The following is a 15,084-nucleotide window of genomic DNA, read 5'->3' as shown; positions in this document are numbered from 1 at the left end:
ATTTCAGATCACCTGTACCCATCCTCATTCCTTCTCTTTATTTCCAGAAGATAACTACTTCTGTTGTTGAAAGCACACCCTTACACTTGTGCTACCAATCCCATCTGTGCCATATATTGAAAATATATACTTTTTCAATCCTGTTATTTCAAACTATTCCTCTCTATTGTTTTTTTACTTTAATCCTATTAAAAAGTTTATTATGAAATCATTACCTTCATAAATAATTCTCCCTTGACCTTGTTTCCTACACTTGCTATTCTTTATATATTTTCAATTCTCAACAGATTCTACCAAAAGAGTAGTCTGCACATAGTTTCTCCATTTTATCAATTCTTATTCACCCTGAAACTACTCTGGAAAAGATTCAAAGCCACCACAATGTCAGATCCAAAAGGCAATTTTAAAATCATTGCCTTGGACTTCAGCCATCATTTTGAAAACTCTGACCAGTCAGTCTAATTACTTAATTTATATCACACATCACTCTTCTGCTTCTCTTCTTACCTCCCTAACCCTTCCAGCTTGATCTTCCATGTTGGCCATTCTTTTTTATTATCCTTATCTCAGAAATATTGATGTTTTCTAGGATTCAGTCTTCAGTCACCAGTCTATTTATAAGCACTCTATAAACTCTTTTTCTATATTACAGCCAAACTATTGATTACTGCTATATCTATATCCTTTTGTCATCCTCTCCTCAGAGATTCAAATTCCTGTATTCATATAGTTAATGGAGAAAATCCACTTGGATATCTTATAAGGCACTGCAAACAAAACTCACCCCTTCCTCATACATATATTTCACTTGTTTCTCATTTAATTAATTATAAACTACCCATTTTCTTAAGCAACAACTAAATTATCCACACTTTTTCTCAATCACTCTAACAAATCCACCTTTGAAGTCTACTGAATTTTTCTTTCCTGTGTTATGACCAATGCCATTGTTCAAGCCACCATCATCACTCATGTTTATAATCAGAAACCTTACCTCAACTTCTGCTTCCTTAAAAACTGCCTAAACTCTCAATGAGACTGTAAAGTACATGCTTCAGAACATTTTTGGCTTCCAATATCCTTATCATGGCATTACAGATCTTCTACAACCTGGCTCCTGCCCATTTTCCAAAATCTCTTACTTCTATCCTCCAGAAATACACTCTTTAGTAATTCACGTGGACTTCTTGCATACCACAGAATTCACTGTCTCATACCTCCATGTTTTGCAGATGATTTCCTCTAAACAGAGGAAATCTCTAAACTACCTTATTTCTTTACAGAGCTCACAAGGTATCTTCTGTCAAGCTATAAATTATCTTTTACCTCTTTCCAAAAAACCTTCCTTGATTTCCAAAGAATATTATTTACACATTTATTACAATACTATATTATAATAAAATTCCCCCTTTCTCCATTAGTTTGTCTGAATATGCAAATTCACTGTGGACCATGGTTTACCTTTGTATATCTATGCTTTTACCCAAAAATCAGTATACAATAAGTAACACATATATACAGATATCAGTACACATTTGAATTGAAATGATTCTATTCATACCTATTTTCAAAAATCAAGAAACCAAACAATTAAAATTTGAAAGGATAAAATAGTTACTTACTGTTTTGTGAGATGGACAAAATATGGCTTTCCTTTTATTGTAATGATATAAGCAATCTGTAACATGAGTATCCAAAAAATCAGAATAATATTTGCAAATAACTTATCCTAAATAATGTATTTTCTGAGTTATGCTTTAAGAAATACTGATAATAATTATTGTATAACCATTATACATGCTTCCCTTCCTGTGTGATATCCAAAGCTTCAGAATTCTAGTCCCCACAGGCCTATTATTCACCCTAACTAACATTTCTGAGGGAAAAGTTTCCCTGATGATTGTTATCCTTTGGCTTAGACATATATCACCCTTCACTATGCCCAAAGCAAATACCAAAGATACTACCTCACTTGAAAGAACCTAGTACTTGTTTACTCCCAGACCTACCAAAAAGTAAATTGGAAGAAATACTGCTCCATGGAAGAAATACTCCTAAAAGATAGCACTATAAGAAATGCACTATACCTCTAGCAATATAACATAGTAAGTACCATTGCACTTTGCTTATCCACATAAGCAATGGCATGCCTCTGGAATAGAATGTAGGAGACAAGAGAGGAGGAGCAGAGACATATCTAGAGAACCCACCAGAAGACAACAGAAAATAAAAGATTCACAAAATTATTTATTTTGCTAATTTTTAAAAATTATTTTAACAAGAGAAATAGCCATTGAAAAGTTTCCAGGTCCTCAACTTTGTATTATAACACCACAAGATTCTTTGCAACAGATAAATGTTCTGAAGAGTCATTTGAATGACACTGTAGAAATCTGGTGACGATCCTGAGAATTGTCCCCTCTAAAAATACCATTATTAAACAAATACGTTGAAAAATAAAAGGGAATATGATAGCATCAATAAAATTTTCAATCCACATAGCTTACAAAACAAAACAAAACAACCCAGAATGTAAATAAGAAATGTACAAAATTGTCAGGAAGATAAAAGAAACTTCAAAGACATCATCTAGAACTTCTATAATGTTTCAAACACAGCATCCAAATGTTTGGGTTGAATTGTCTTCCTCCTTCCAAATTTATTTGTGAATTCCTAACCAAAGACCTTGGAATATGATTTTATTCAAAGATAGGATCCTTATAGAAGTAATTAAGTTAGGTTACTAGGTTGGGTCTTAATCCAATATGACTGGTATCCTTATAAAGAGGGGAAATTTAAACACAGACATACACAAAGGGGAATGCCATGTGAAGATTTGCAAGGAGAAGACTCTATCTATAAGCCAAAGAGAGATGCCTGAGGCAGATTCCTCCTCCCAGTCTTCAGAAAGAACCAACCCTGCCAACATTCTGATCTTGGACTTCTAGCCTCTTTTGTTGAACTGTGAGACAATAACATTTCTGTGGATTAAGCCACATGGCTTATATTACTTTTTAAGCATTCCTTTGAAAGCAATACACCTATTTTCAATAAAAAAAATATATAAGAAATGCACAATAACAGGATCAAATTACCAAAAACCAAATAAAAAAATAGGGAGTTATAACAAAGCTACAGGTAATATGTATATTAACCATGACCTGCAAGAAAAATATGGAGAATTTCAGAAAGGTAGAATATCTAACAAACAAACTGAAATTCTAGAGCAGAAAAAATGTAATACCTGCTACTAAAAATTCAATAGAAAGGGTTTGACAGAAGATCAGATGGAGGAGAAGACAGAATTGGTAAACAGGAATACCGATAAGTAGAAAATATTTAGATTGAAGTACAAAGAAAAAAATACCAAGAAGAAAATAAGAGAAGTGTAACCCATTAAAAACATCTAACATTCATGTAATTATAGTCCAAGAAAAACAAGAGAAGATAGAGACCAGGAAAGAAAGAAATTTGAGGAATTAATCCCTGAGATTTTCCAAAGCTTATTATGAAAGGTGTCAACCCACACTCTCCTACTCTTATTAATCCAAAACAGAATGAATACAAAGAGAACAAACCTAGGCATATCATACTCAAACAACTAAAACAAAAAGACAGAAGCACATATTTAAACAGCAACAAGAGAGAAAGGGAACATTATTCCAAAAGACTTTTAAATAAGTATGCCTAAGTCTCCCACAGAAACAACGGACACTAGCAGACAAAGGAATGACATCTTTAAAGTCCTGAAAGAAAATGATAGTCAACCAAGAGTTTATATCCAGCAAAAATACCCAGCAAATATGCAAGCAAAATAAACATATTTCTTAAAAAAGAAAATGAAAGAATTCATTGCCAGCACTGAAAGAAATACTAAAAATACTGTGTTCTTTTTATAAAAAGAAAATTGCTTCAAGATAGAATCATGAAAAATATAAGAGAATGAAAACCATAGGAGAAAATAAGTTGTCGGTAAATTTAAGTGAATATCATTTGTTTTAAATAGTGATAATAAGTGCTTTTGGCATTAAAAAAAATACATAGTTGTAAAATAGATAACAATGGCACAAATCACAAAAAGAACATAAATAAGGAGTAAAGTTTTAAGGTCCATGAGTTATTCAGGGAATGGTAAAAATATAAATTTAGTAATCACAAGGGTAATCATTAAAAGAATAATAAAAGAATGCATCAGTAATAGCCTAAAAAGATAAATTAGGAAAATAATCACATCATGGATTATAAACAACAGAGGAAAGGAAAAATTAAGAAAAACAAAGTGGGATTAAAAATAATTATATGGGGTGCCTCTGTGTTTTAGTCAGTTAAGCAGGTGACTCTTGATTTCAGCTGGGGTCATGATATCAGGCTCATGGAATCCAGTCCTGCACTGGGCTCCACACTCAGCACAGAATCTGCTTGATATCTCTCTCTTCCAATTTGCTATTTCTTTCTCTCTCTCCAATAAATAAATAAAACAAACCTTTAAAAAATTGTTATTATTATACACTTTATAAATAGAAGCATTTAAACATAAAAGACTGAAAATAAAAGGATTAAAAATTATACTATGCAAACAATACTCAAAAGAAAGATAGTGTGACTATATTAATAGCAAACAATATAATAATAAAATTGAAAATGAATTATAAGAAACAAAGGTGGACATTTTATAATGACAAAAGCATTAATTAAAAGTTAAAATTCTATAATCTTAAACATTTCACACAATTAATATTATATCCCCAAAATATATAAAACAAAAATTGATGAAACTAAGAAATATTATATACAATTCAAAAGTATATGTGATTTTATAATTACATCAGTTACACTAAGGACCCAAGAGAAATATCAGTAGGGCTACAAAGATTTGGACAGCACTATCAATTAAACTTCTCTGACATATATGCAACACTACACATAATCACTGAAAAAGAAATATTCAAATGCACATATAACCTTTATCAAAATAGATCACATGAAGGATAATAAAACAATTCTCATCAACGTTTGATAATCCAGCTTGTATTCATAGATAAGTAGCAATTAGAAAATTAATGAAAGAAACAACACCATTTGTTGCAGCATTAAAATATGTCCAAAAAAACTGGGAATAACTATAACAAAAGGTTTTTAAGACATCTACACCAAAAGCTACTAAGACTTATTGAAAGAAAACCTAAAATATATGGAAAGATATACAGGTACATGAATTAGAAGACTCAAAATTGTTCAATTTCCCCTAAGTTGATCCATAGATTCAATGAAAACTCAGTAAAATCATAGCAGGTCACTTGTGGATATGAACAAGTTAACTGAGCTTAGAATAGTCAAGACAAGAATATATATTAAAAAAAAAAATAGTAGAGGTGTCTACACCAACCTGTATGGACTTATAAAGCTACAGTAATTAGGGCAGTGGAATATGGGCCAAAGTTTTAAAGAACAGTCCAATGGCACAGAATAAAAAATCCTGAAAATGCCACAAATATGTATTTATCTGATCTTCAGTAAAGTCACCGCTGTAATCTGAGGAGGATAAACACTCTTCCATACATGCTGCTCAGTATCCATATGGAAAAAACAACGAACTTTGACTTCCCTATCTCACAATAGGAAAAAAAAAAAAAATCCAGATAGATCACGGTCTGAATGTTACAAGGAATACAAAGCTCCCACAAGGGGCGCCGGGGTGGCTCAGTGGGTTGAAGCCTCTGCCTTCAGCCCGGGTCATGATCCCAGGGTCCTGGAATGGAGTCCCACATCATGGGGCTCTATGTTCAGCGGGGAGCCTGCTTCCCCCTCTCTCTCTGCCTGCCTCTCTCTGCCTACTTGTGATCTCTCTGTGTCAAATAAAAATAAATAAATAAAGCTCCCACCAAAAATAAATAAATAAATAAAAAATAACAAATGCAATGACCACCCTCTCATATCTACAGGTCTCACTGATACTCAAGAGGAGGGAATTATACAGGGTGCACATCAAGAAGTAGAACTCTTGAAGGACATCTCAGAATTCTGTCTAGTGCAATATAATACAAACGTATATACAGATATAAAGAAATATATCAAATACACGGGTATGGTTATCATTAGATGGAAAAAGGAAATGGGAAGGGGGACTAGGAATAAGGGGAAAATTACAATAATAAGGGGCTTGATGGGACCATTAATCATAGTGTGCTATGAAATTGAAGGAGTGTAGTATACATCTATGCCTGAGGTCTAAAACATCCTCTTAGTATTTCAAAAACACTAAATTTCAATCAAATTAATCACAGAAACTGACATATAAATCCCTCTTATGAACATATTACATCATTGCCAAAAGGAATTGGCAGACATTCTGCAGCACACTGATAATTGTTCCTAACTAAGCAGAAATTAATGAATTTCCCACCTTCACTCTTTTATATGGGGGCAGGGTGGTTGGGGGGGATGCAAGGATCTCAAAAACATTCTAGGTCATATTTTGTACATGGGTATGTTTTCTTTAGTTTGCTCTATTATCGAAACTTATAGTTGCAGGAATGATGAAAAAGATTTTTCATATTATTCATTTTGATTGTTCTTGTGGAAGGAATTATGTATATCACCATCATTCACAAAATTCATCTAAAATAGAACAAGGAGTCTGGTGGTTGTGGTGGGAAAAAGTATCCAAACATTATTATGTAAATAAAATTCAGCAACATGAAAACACTACACCACCCCTATAAGATACCAGGACATGAACACCAAAGAATATAAATAGAAATCAAGTTCCAAGGGGCTGTAAAGACCAACTTCGGTCGGCGTACATTTGGTATGTTGGAGAATACCCTGTGACTCTACCTTACTGTCCCAATGTTCCCTTAAATAGCCTTGGCTCAGTCAACTCGGGCTTTAAAAGGAATCATCATTTTACCATTTCTTATTAATATAAGTTTCTAGGGCAAAATGTTTTACCCTAGTACTTTTCAGCCCAGAAAGCAAGGAGGAAAAAACAAAAGGAAAAGCACTTAGTATTACTTCTTTCTTTTCCCACTAAACTAAGTGGGCCTCTTTTTTGCGTGTGTAACAGATGGTGATGAGTGTTCTATTTGATCAAATCATGTGAGGATTTGGAACAACAAGCCTTGGCTGCCATTAATTCCTTTATCTAACTCAAAGAAATCATTTAGGATATTCAGAAGTGTGCAAGTAAATTATTTCGTTTTCATTCCTAAATAGAACTTGGTGTGTGTTTAGAGTTGCAAGGCATCCTGTCATATGATATGTCCTTAATTTAACAATTTTTATCTTATGCTCTGTACTGACCTTGTCAGAGCACCTGAAATATTCTATATTCAGCTTTTTTCAATAAATTATAAAACTTTCATAGTCTGAGATCTTTTCCACCACAATATCTGGTGTTTAAATCATTTAAATGGCAATACAAGCCAAAAATCATCCCTTCATAAAGACCTATGTGATCTCTCAACTCTCCATGTAGACTTGTCTGAGGGAAATCCTAAAGGAGAGACTGAGAATTAAAAATACTTGTTTTTCATATTCAAGAAAGAAAAAGGCTTTCTTTGGCCAAAGTCCCAAGTCGTGGATAAGTAAACACTGTTAGAACTGGGCAGAGCATACAATCAGAAAACCAGCCAGTCACCAACAGCCACACACAAATAACTAGCTTCTGGAAGTCAGCAAATCAGTAAGAGCCCTAAACCCTAGGGAAGCATCCAGTAAATGCCTCACTCCCCTGAAGATGTGGTCAACAAGAGCCTTACTCCACCAAGTACATTAACACAGTTGAGAGCATATCCATACCTAAACATTCTCCCTTCTGAAAGCCCACTAATCCCTGAAAATGAGCCTTTCCAAACCTTCTGTGAGATTAGCTCTGGGTTTGTTCAGGAAGGCTGTGTTTACAACTGGCCCTTATAGGTAAACTGGAAGCTCATTATTTTTTTGAATCATATCAAGTTCAGCGTATTGTCTGTTTTACAAATTTGCAACCCTTTCAATGGTTCAACTCGTTTATGATTAGCTATGAATTTGGACTTGTGACAGATTCACTGACACAGCTGTGAGATCATCAAATTCAATACTTTCATTTCTTTTTTAAATATCTTGGACTACTATCTATTTTTCATGTATATTTTAAATCCCAAATGCCAAAATTCTATACAATTGTATCAACTGGGGAGTCCTTTTGAAGTTCTTCATATGTGTGTTTAACATCAAAAATGGTGGAAAGTAAAATATAAACCCACACATACCAATGGCTAAGCAAAAGAGATGAGTGATTTCCTCATATAGTACCAAAGACGGTGATACAACACCTTCTTTGAGGGTTAAGAATTGGAAAGATACAAGAATTGCAACATACACTATAATGGTTTTCACACAGTGTATGATCAGTCTTTCTACTTAGATGACTATTTGAATGTATAATTACCAGAAGTATTTTCTGACTCCAAAATTGCAAGCAAAATTTCAGGTACCTAGTTGAAATCCACTGTGATAATTAAAGAATTATAGTGGCTTCCCATGCAATTATGTAAGTCATCAGAGATCTATACATGTTAATTGTTAGGGCACAGCCTCAGGTGCAAGTAACTACAATGCAGAAAAAATGTTTCCTTTGCTTGTGCAGCATTTTTCAAATGATAACAGAGCCTGTTTATAAGGCTATTTGAAAGTAAAATCCCTTCCAAAGAAGACCTCAAAGACAACAGCAAACTTGTAGAGACTCCCTTACTGAGTTAATGAGAAAAACTGTACTGCTTTTGTGGAGGTAATATAAGTAAAAAAACTTTGTGCGTGTTTGTATAAATATGCAGAAAATGTTTATTTGAAACTGAAGCTGGGCACCTGGGTGGCTCAGCTGGTTAAGCATCTACCTTCAGTTCAGGTCATGACCCAGGCAGGGTCCTGGGATTAAGCCCTTCATCAGGCTCCCTGCTTGACAGGGAGTCTTCTTCTCCCTCTGCTACTCCCCTTCACTCCTGCTCTCTCTCATGCTCTCTCTTTCTCTCTCTTGCAAAAATAAATAATTTTTTTTAAAAGAGAGAAACTGAAGGAAAACATGGATGATTCTAAGGTGTTGTCTGTCCTTGCCATATCAAAGAGCACCTGATGCCCTTTCCCTTGACAGTGAGGTTATTGTCAAGATATTGCTCTCTTGCTTCATCATCTATGCTGTTTGAAGTGAGTGAAAGGTTTTTATGATATGATTTTGTTGATGTTCAATATTCTTCAATTCTCTTGCATTAACCAAACCTGTTGACTCTCTTGAACAAGTGCAGCTGGGAGAATCCTTGATCTATTTGAAGCACTGAAATCATGCTTTAATTCTAAAACAAGGCCCAAAATATTCTTGTTGACTTTTAAAATAATCTCTCATTGAGTGAGGCCTACATACTTCTTATTCAGAGTTATCTCTTTAGCAATAGGATTTCTCAAACTGAAAGAAGAGCAAACAGTGGTACTGGAGTGTTCCACTGTATAAAATTTTGCTGAAGAACAAATTGAGCCCTGTCCTCAAAATGCGTCCCTCTGGTGTCAAGTCTGTTCTCAAAAGGGAAAATATTCTTTATGAATAGGAAAAGAAACTCCAACTTGAAGTGGATAATTAGTACGGCACTTGCTCTATCTTTGGAAATGTTCTAATCCCTTGAAGGACTCAGTTCTTTTATCTGGATGTTATTAAATAGTTTTCCAGCATGGGAAGAAGTAGAATCATCCTGTGTAGTGCTGAAGAAGGCAATAAAATTTGATGACAATATTCTGGTTTTGTCAATAGACAACATTTTAAAAGACTGTCTTAAAATGGAGAGATAAAACATAATGGTGAAGAATGCAAAAGCAAGCTAAGAAGAACAATGATGAGAGTTGTTAACTTCACAGTGCTAATGCCCAGTGGGTTTTTTTTTACCACTAAATGTTCATTGAGAAAAAGAATGAAATAAATTTTATGTGACCACTGTAGAAACTATGTTACAATTTAAATGGAATAATTTCAAGGAGTTTTATAAGCAAATTCTGTAAAATAAGGAACTGATAAGGCAAGTCAAATCATCAGGGAAATACAATTCAAGAAAGAAGTACATATTTAGATACTGTGAAAGGTGAAATCAAATGGAGTCACTTATGTCAAAGGGTTTTAAAATGGATCCAGGAAGACATTAAGGAAATGGGATTTATGCATATCTTCACAGGGTGGAACCATGAATATCTGAACTAGGCCACAGCTGTGAACAGAGCCAAACTGCTGATATTCCAATATCTCAGATCAAACACTTGCTGTAGGAAGAGGCTTTGCTTAGTAATGGTCTTAGCAACCAATTATATTCAGCCAAGATTAGTTTTCTGTCACTAACACTAATCAAAATTCTTTGTCAACAACATACAGGAGCACCCCTTTTTGTCTTAAAAACCCTTTTTCTTGTTCCCTGGGGGGACACAATTGGGTTGCTACTGAATCTGTGCTTCTTGAAATGCAATTCTGAGACACCAAATAAATGCTTTTCTTGTGTTTCAATTCCACCTCTTTTCTTAGTCAACAATACTTATAATTTGTTTCAGATGAACAACAAATAATTTTAGTATTTAAAATTATTTAGTATGCCCCATGCAATACTTCTTTTTTATCTTTTTGTACATATGCATAGGCAATTAGAAATAATTCAGAATTAATTGGGTACCCATGTTCTTATTTCTTAAATCTGGGAGGTCTCTATGTGCCTTCCAGGCATTCTTACTTTTGCAGGTCCTCCCTCATGTTGTATTGAATATATTAAAATACAACCACATTCCACATTAAGAATAGTTTTCTGTTGCAAAAATACTAAAAGGAAGCTTTTAAAATTGTTAAAGTAAAAAGAAACATACTGAACTTTCATATTATTAAATGACTTTTTAAAAATGTTAGAGATTGGACAAGTGGTGAACTCAAAGATCATCTGTGCTCAGTGATAAATAAAAGAGAGAGAAGGTTGGGATTATTAATATCAGGAAGAAGGAAACTAAACAAGAAGTCCAACGCAGCTCCTTCTTTCCAATCAGAAAAAAAAAAAAAACAAACAACAACAACAACAACAACAAACCCCTGCAGTGGCACTCACATACTTTGCATGACTAAGAATTCCCTTGGTGGGTGGTAGGTGGGGGCAGGGGAGGGTGAGTGGTAATTAAAACCCCCTACTACAGAAAGAAAATATAGAGAAATAGAATATGGGAAGGAGAGTTTTACCTTCAGAGAACTAGGGATAATAGGGGAGGGAGAACTCTGATACAGTGTATCCTTATGTAAAACACAGAAGGAAGATTTTAAAAACCACAAAAAAGAAAAAATTAATTTGGAGACCCACGATTATGACTAGCATTAGATTATCCTATAGTAGAAGGAACCATGTGAGAAGTAGATTTTCCTGGGGAAATAGAGAAGAATAATATCCAGGCTCCTCTGTGACCCAATTAACAGATCATCTTTCAGGCTCCTCACAGACTCTGAAAGCTGAGGCAAGTAGCTGAAGGAAATCATGAGGGCTTGGAGTAGAGGACCACAAAACTCAATTAAAAAAAAATACTATTTCAATACAATATTTTAGACAATCAAAATTAGAGGAAAAAAATCCATGATGAACTAGTTATCAAGTTTTAAAGAAAGAAAGACAGTATCTGACCCTGACTCACCCCACTGGCTATACCTTAATCCTGGTCCTGGGGAAATTCATTTTTTGCCATTCCCTTAAATTTTCTGAGTCAAGTGCTTTGTCTGTTTCTCCCTCATTCTGGCCCTGATGGATCCTATCCTTAAAATCCTTCACATCTACAGAAACACACACATACAAAGTCACACATATTCATACACTTCAAATTGCTCCTTGTTGTGAACCCAGTTCCAACTGCCAGCTCTGCCTCCAAGAATTCTGTTCCTGCCTCCATTCAGCAACTTTGGTCTTAATATTAAAGGCAACTTAACACAATTTAAGATATAAAAACATTTCCCAATTACATTATTTTCTGGATTTCCTTTTGCATCAAATGATGAGAACTTCTCTGGAACTGTGGTCTGCAGAAATGTTTTATGAGGACCTAAAACAAAAATAGGCAGTTATTTTCAACCTACTCCTACATTATCCATTTCTAAATCCAATCCCACATTTCTTTTTCTACATTACCAAAATGTTTTGGTATAGTCTATGTATCTACCCTTCTTTTCCACTGTGTTTCTGGTCTGGTTGGTCTTACCCACAAATTTCTTGGCCCCTTGTCAAGATGTCAAGTTTTTATTTTCTCTCTCTCTCAATCTCTACACACAGACAGGCTCACACACATAGAGAGAGAGAGAGAGGGAGAGAGAGACCCCCAGTTAGGCGGTTTGACAGTTTGGCTAGGTAACACCGAATAACAAATAATGATATTGTAACAGAGGTGTGGAAAAGAGAAACACAGGTTCATCAAGAAAATGGGATGGTTTGCAGGGTAAAGATACAGGATACCAAATGCAATAGTCATCTGCAATTTTCAGTGGAGCAGGTGGAGGACAGCAGTCACCAAATCAGGGAATCACTGACAAATAGATTTTTTATGGCGATTCAATTATTTCCAGAATAGCAAAATTCTGTGTTAATGACCCCATTATTTCATTTTTGTCCGTTTTACAGACAAGAATACCATCCCAGAGACGTGAAAATATTTTCTGCCTGGAGGCTACCTCTGCTTTTTGGCCATAGACGCCGAAGAGGGCCTAGAAGAAAGTGGGTAGGGATAGCGTGGGGCCAGGGTAAGTAAGGTCTGGGTCTGTGGCCTGGACTAAAGCATACAGTCTCTAAGCGAACGCAGCCTGCCCCGCCCCCGCCCTCGCCCCCAGTCCCCACAAGCCTGGCTAGCAAGGGGTAACAAGCATCTGGATTTACCGGGATCTGCACGCAGCTCTCCAAGTCGGGTGAGAAGGACCAGAAGAAGGAGCATGGCTTCGCAGTCTTGGGAGTCGGGCTGGCGTTAAACAGCTGAAGCGTTGCGGAGCTGGAGGCGCAGCTCGCGCAGGACGGCGGAGCGCGGCGGCCAGTGCGCTCCCGGAGAGGGAAGCGCCTGCGGTGCCTCAGGAAAGCCCAGGGCTCTCCGCTCGCTCTGCTGCCCCTGGAGGTGGCTTAGCTCAGTCACCTGCGCCCGCAGGCCGACCAGGGAGAGCTCGAAGACAGACTGTCAACGCCCACACTCATTGGGCTTACTGTTAAGGAAGAAAAGACTGAAATGTTCGATTCTCAGATTAGAGTCGTGCCTGGTTGAGGCTTTCGTTTATATGTTGTAGTTAGACCAACGATTTTTGAAGTAATTTCTAGCTTCAGCGAAGAGAAAGAACAAAGATAAAAATGCTCAAGTTATTGGTAGCAAGTTAGTCTCTTCCTATTACATATACATATCATCCAAACAAGTGAAATGTTTATATTTGGAGGGAAAAAAAAAAAAAAACCACTGTTGCTCTTTAATAAACTCAAGTTGGTTCGATAAGCCATTATGGGACAACTGTTGAATACAGAAGACCCCAGTACAATCTCTTGTCAAATACAGACTCTTCCAGTCACCTTTACTATCTCAAATTATTATTGACACACTAGTTTTCCTGAAGCCCCTAGTTTTTACCACTTTGATTAGAGCTTACTGCATCCTGCCTTTATGAGGAGCAAGAACAATTTGATTTTTGGAGTCTATAGGCATTCTTTCCTTCACAGATTCTAACCCACATGATAGTAAAAACATAACAGCCATACCCCACATTAACGATAATTTTGCTCTAATATATGTCAAAAACATGTCTGTAAATTCACTTTAAAATTGTTTCACTATCCCAAAAACTAAGGGAAGCTATTTGCAGAATACAACAATAACAAATGATCTTTAAAAAGAACCAGGTGAACAAGAAATAAGTCACAATAAATAGGAAAATAGCAGGGTGGATATATACTACTTAATGAATTAGCAACTTGTAATAGCAGATCGACAAACTCTCCAAGGAAAGAATAAAAAAATACAAAGTGAAATAATAAAATTGAGGTTGAAGAGTAGAACTGTCATTATCTAGATATTAGCATTTCCAGAAGGAGAGAAAAATTAAAATAGAAAGAAATATTTAAAAGGATAATAGGAAAGTTTCTCTTGACTTAAAAAAATAAGAAAATGACCTTAGAAAGGACCAACATGTTAAAAATGGGCCATTAAAGGAAAAGCAAATCTGAAATTGAAAATGACAGTGAACAGAAAATTCTGAAATCTGCAAGAGATCATCTATCAAGGAAAAAGAGCCCGATTGACAGCAAGAGCCATTCTGGATGGGTGAAATCAGTGGGTTATTCAAAGTGTTGACTGAAAAGAATTTTGAAATATTATTCAAATGCCAGGACATGATTAGACTTTTTTCTTTTCTAAATTTTTTATTTAAATTCAATTTAATTAACATATATTAGTTTCAGGGGTAGAATTTAGTGATTCATCAGTTGTATATAATACACAATGCTCATTCCATCGAGTGTTCTCCTAAATGTCCATCACCCAGTTACCCCATCCCCTCACCCACCTCCCCTCCAGCAACCCTGTTTATTTCCTATACTTAAGAGACTCTCATGGTTTGTCTCCCTCTCTGTTTTTGTCTTTTATTTTCTCTTCTTTTTCCCTATATTCAGCTGTTTTATTTCTTAAAGTCCATATCTGAATGAAATCATATGGTATTTGTCTTTCTCAGACTGACTTATTTGCTTAGCCTAAGACCCTCTAGTTCCACCCACATCGTTGCAAATGGCAAGATTTCATTCTTTTTGATGGCTGAGTAATATTCCACTATGTATATATTTTTCACATTTTCTTTATCCATTCATCTGTTGATGGACATCTGGATTCTTTCCATATTTTTGCTGTTTTAGACATTGCTGCTAGAAACATTGGGGTGCAGGAGCCCCTTCAAATCACAGTGTTTGTATCCTTTGGATAAATACCTATTAGTACAATTGCTGGGTTATAGGGTAGTTCTATTTTTCACTTTTTGAGGAACCTCCATACTATCTTCCAGAGTGGCTGTACCAGTTTGCATTCCCACCAACAATGTAGGAG

General features: G+C 35.4%; 1 protein-coding gene across 1 annotated transcript in view; it reads right to left on the bottom strand.

The window, feature by feature from the left end:
• Nucleotides 1–12,951, bottom strand: part of LOC308339064 (disintegrin and metalloproteinase domain-containing protein 5-like) — a gene marked incomplete at its 5' end in the record, with an annotated part of 157,507 nt that extends 144,556 nt beyond the window's left edge. Inside the window, 4 exons of the mRNA XM_080797436.1 lie at nucleotides 1,623–1,678; nucleotides 2,114–2,197; nucleotides 11,993–12,072; nucleotides 12,897–12,951. Of these exons, the coding sequence (XP_080653562.1) occupies nucleotides 1,623–1,678; nucleotides 2,114–2,197; nucleotides 11,993–12,072; nucleotides 12,897–12,951 (275 nt within the window). The remainder of the gene's footprint in view (nucleotides 1–1,622; nucleotides 1,679–2,113; nucleotides 2,198–11,992; nucleotides 12,073–12,896) is intronic.
• Nucleotides 12,952–15,084: the final 2,133 nt, after the last annotated feature.

Source organism: Martes martes (assembly GCF_963455335.1).
Source record: "Martes martes genome assembly, chromosome: 2".
NCBI lineage: Eukaryota > Metazoa > Chordata > Mammalia > Carnivora > Mustelidae > Martes > Martes martes.
The sequence above is the reverse complement of the archived record's forward strand: the minus strand, read 5'-3'. Positions and strand labels throughout refer to the sequence as shown.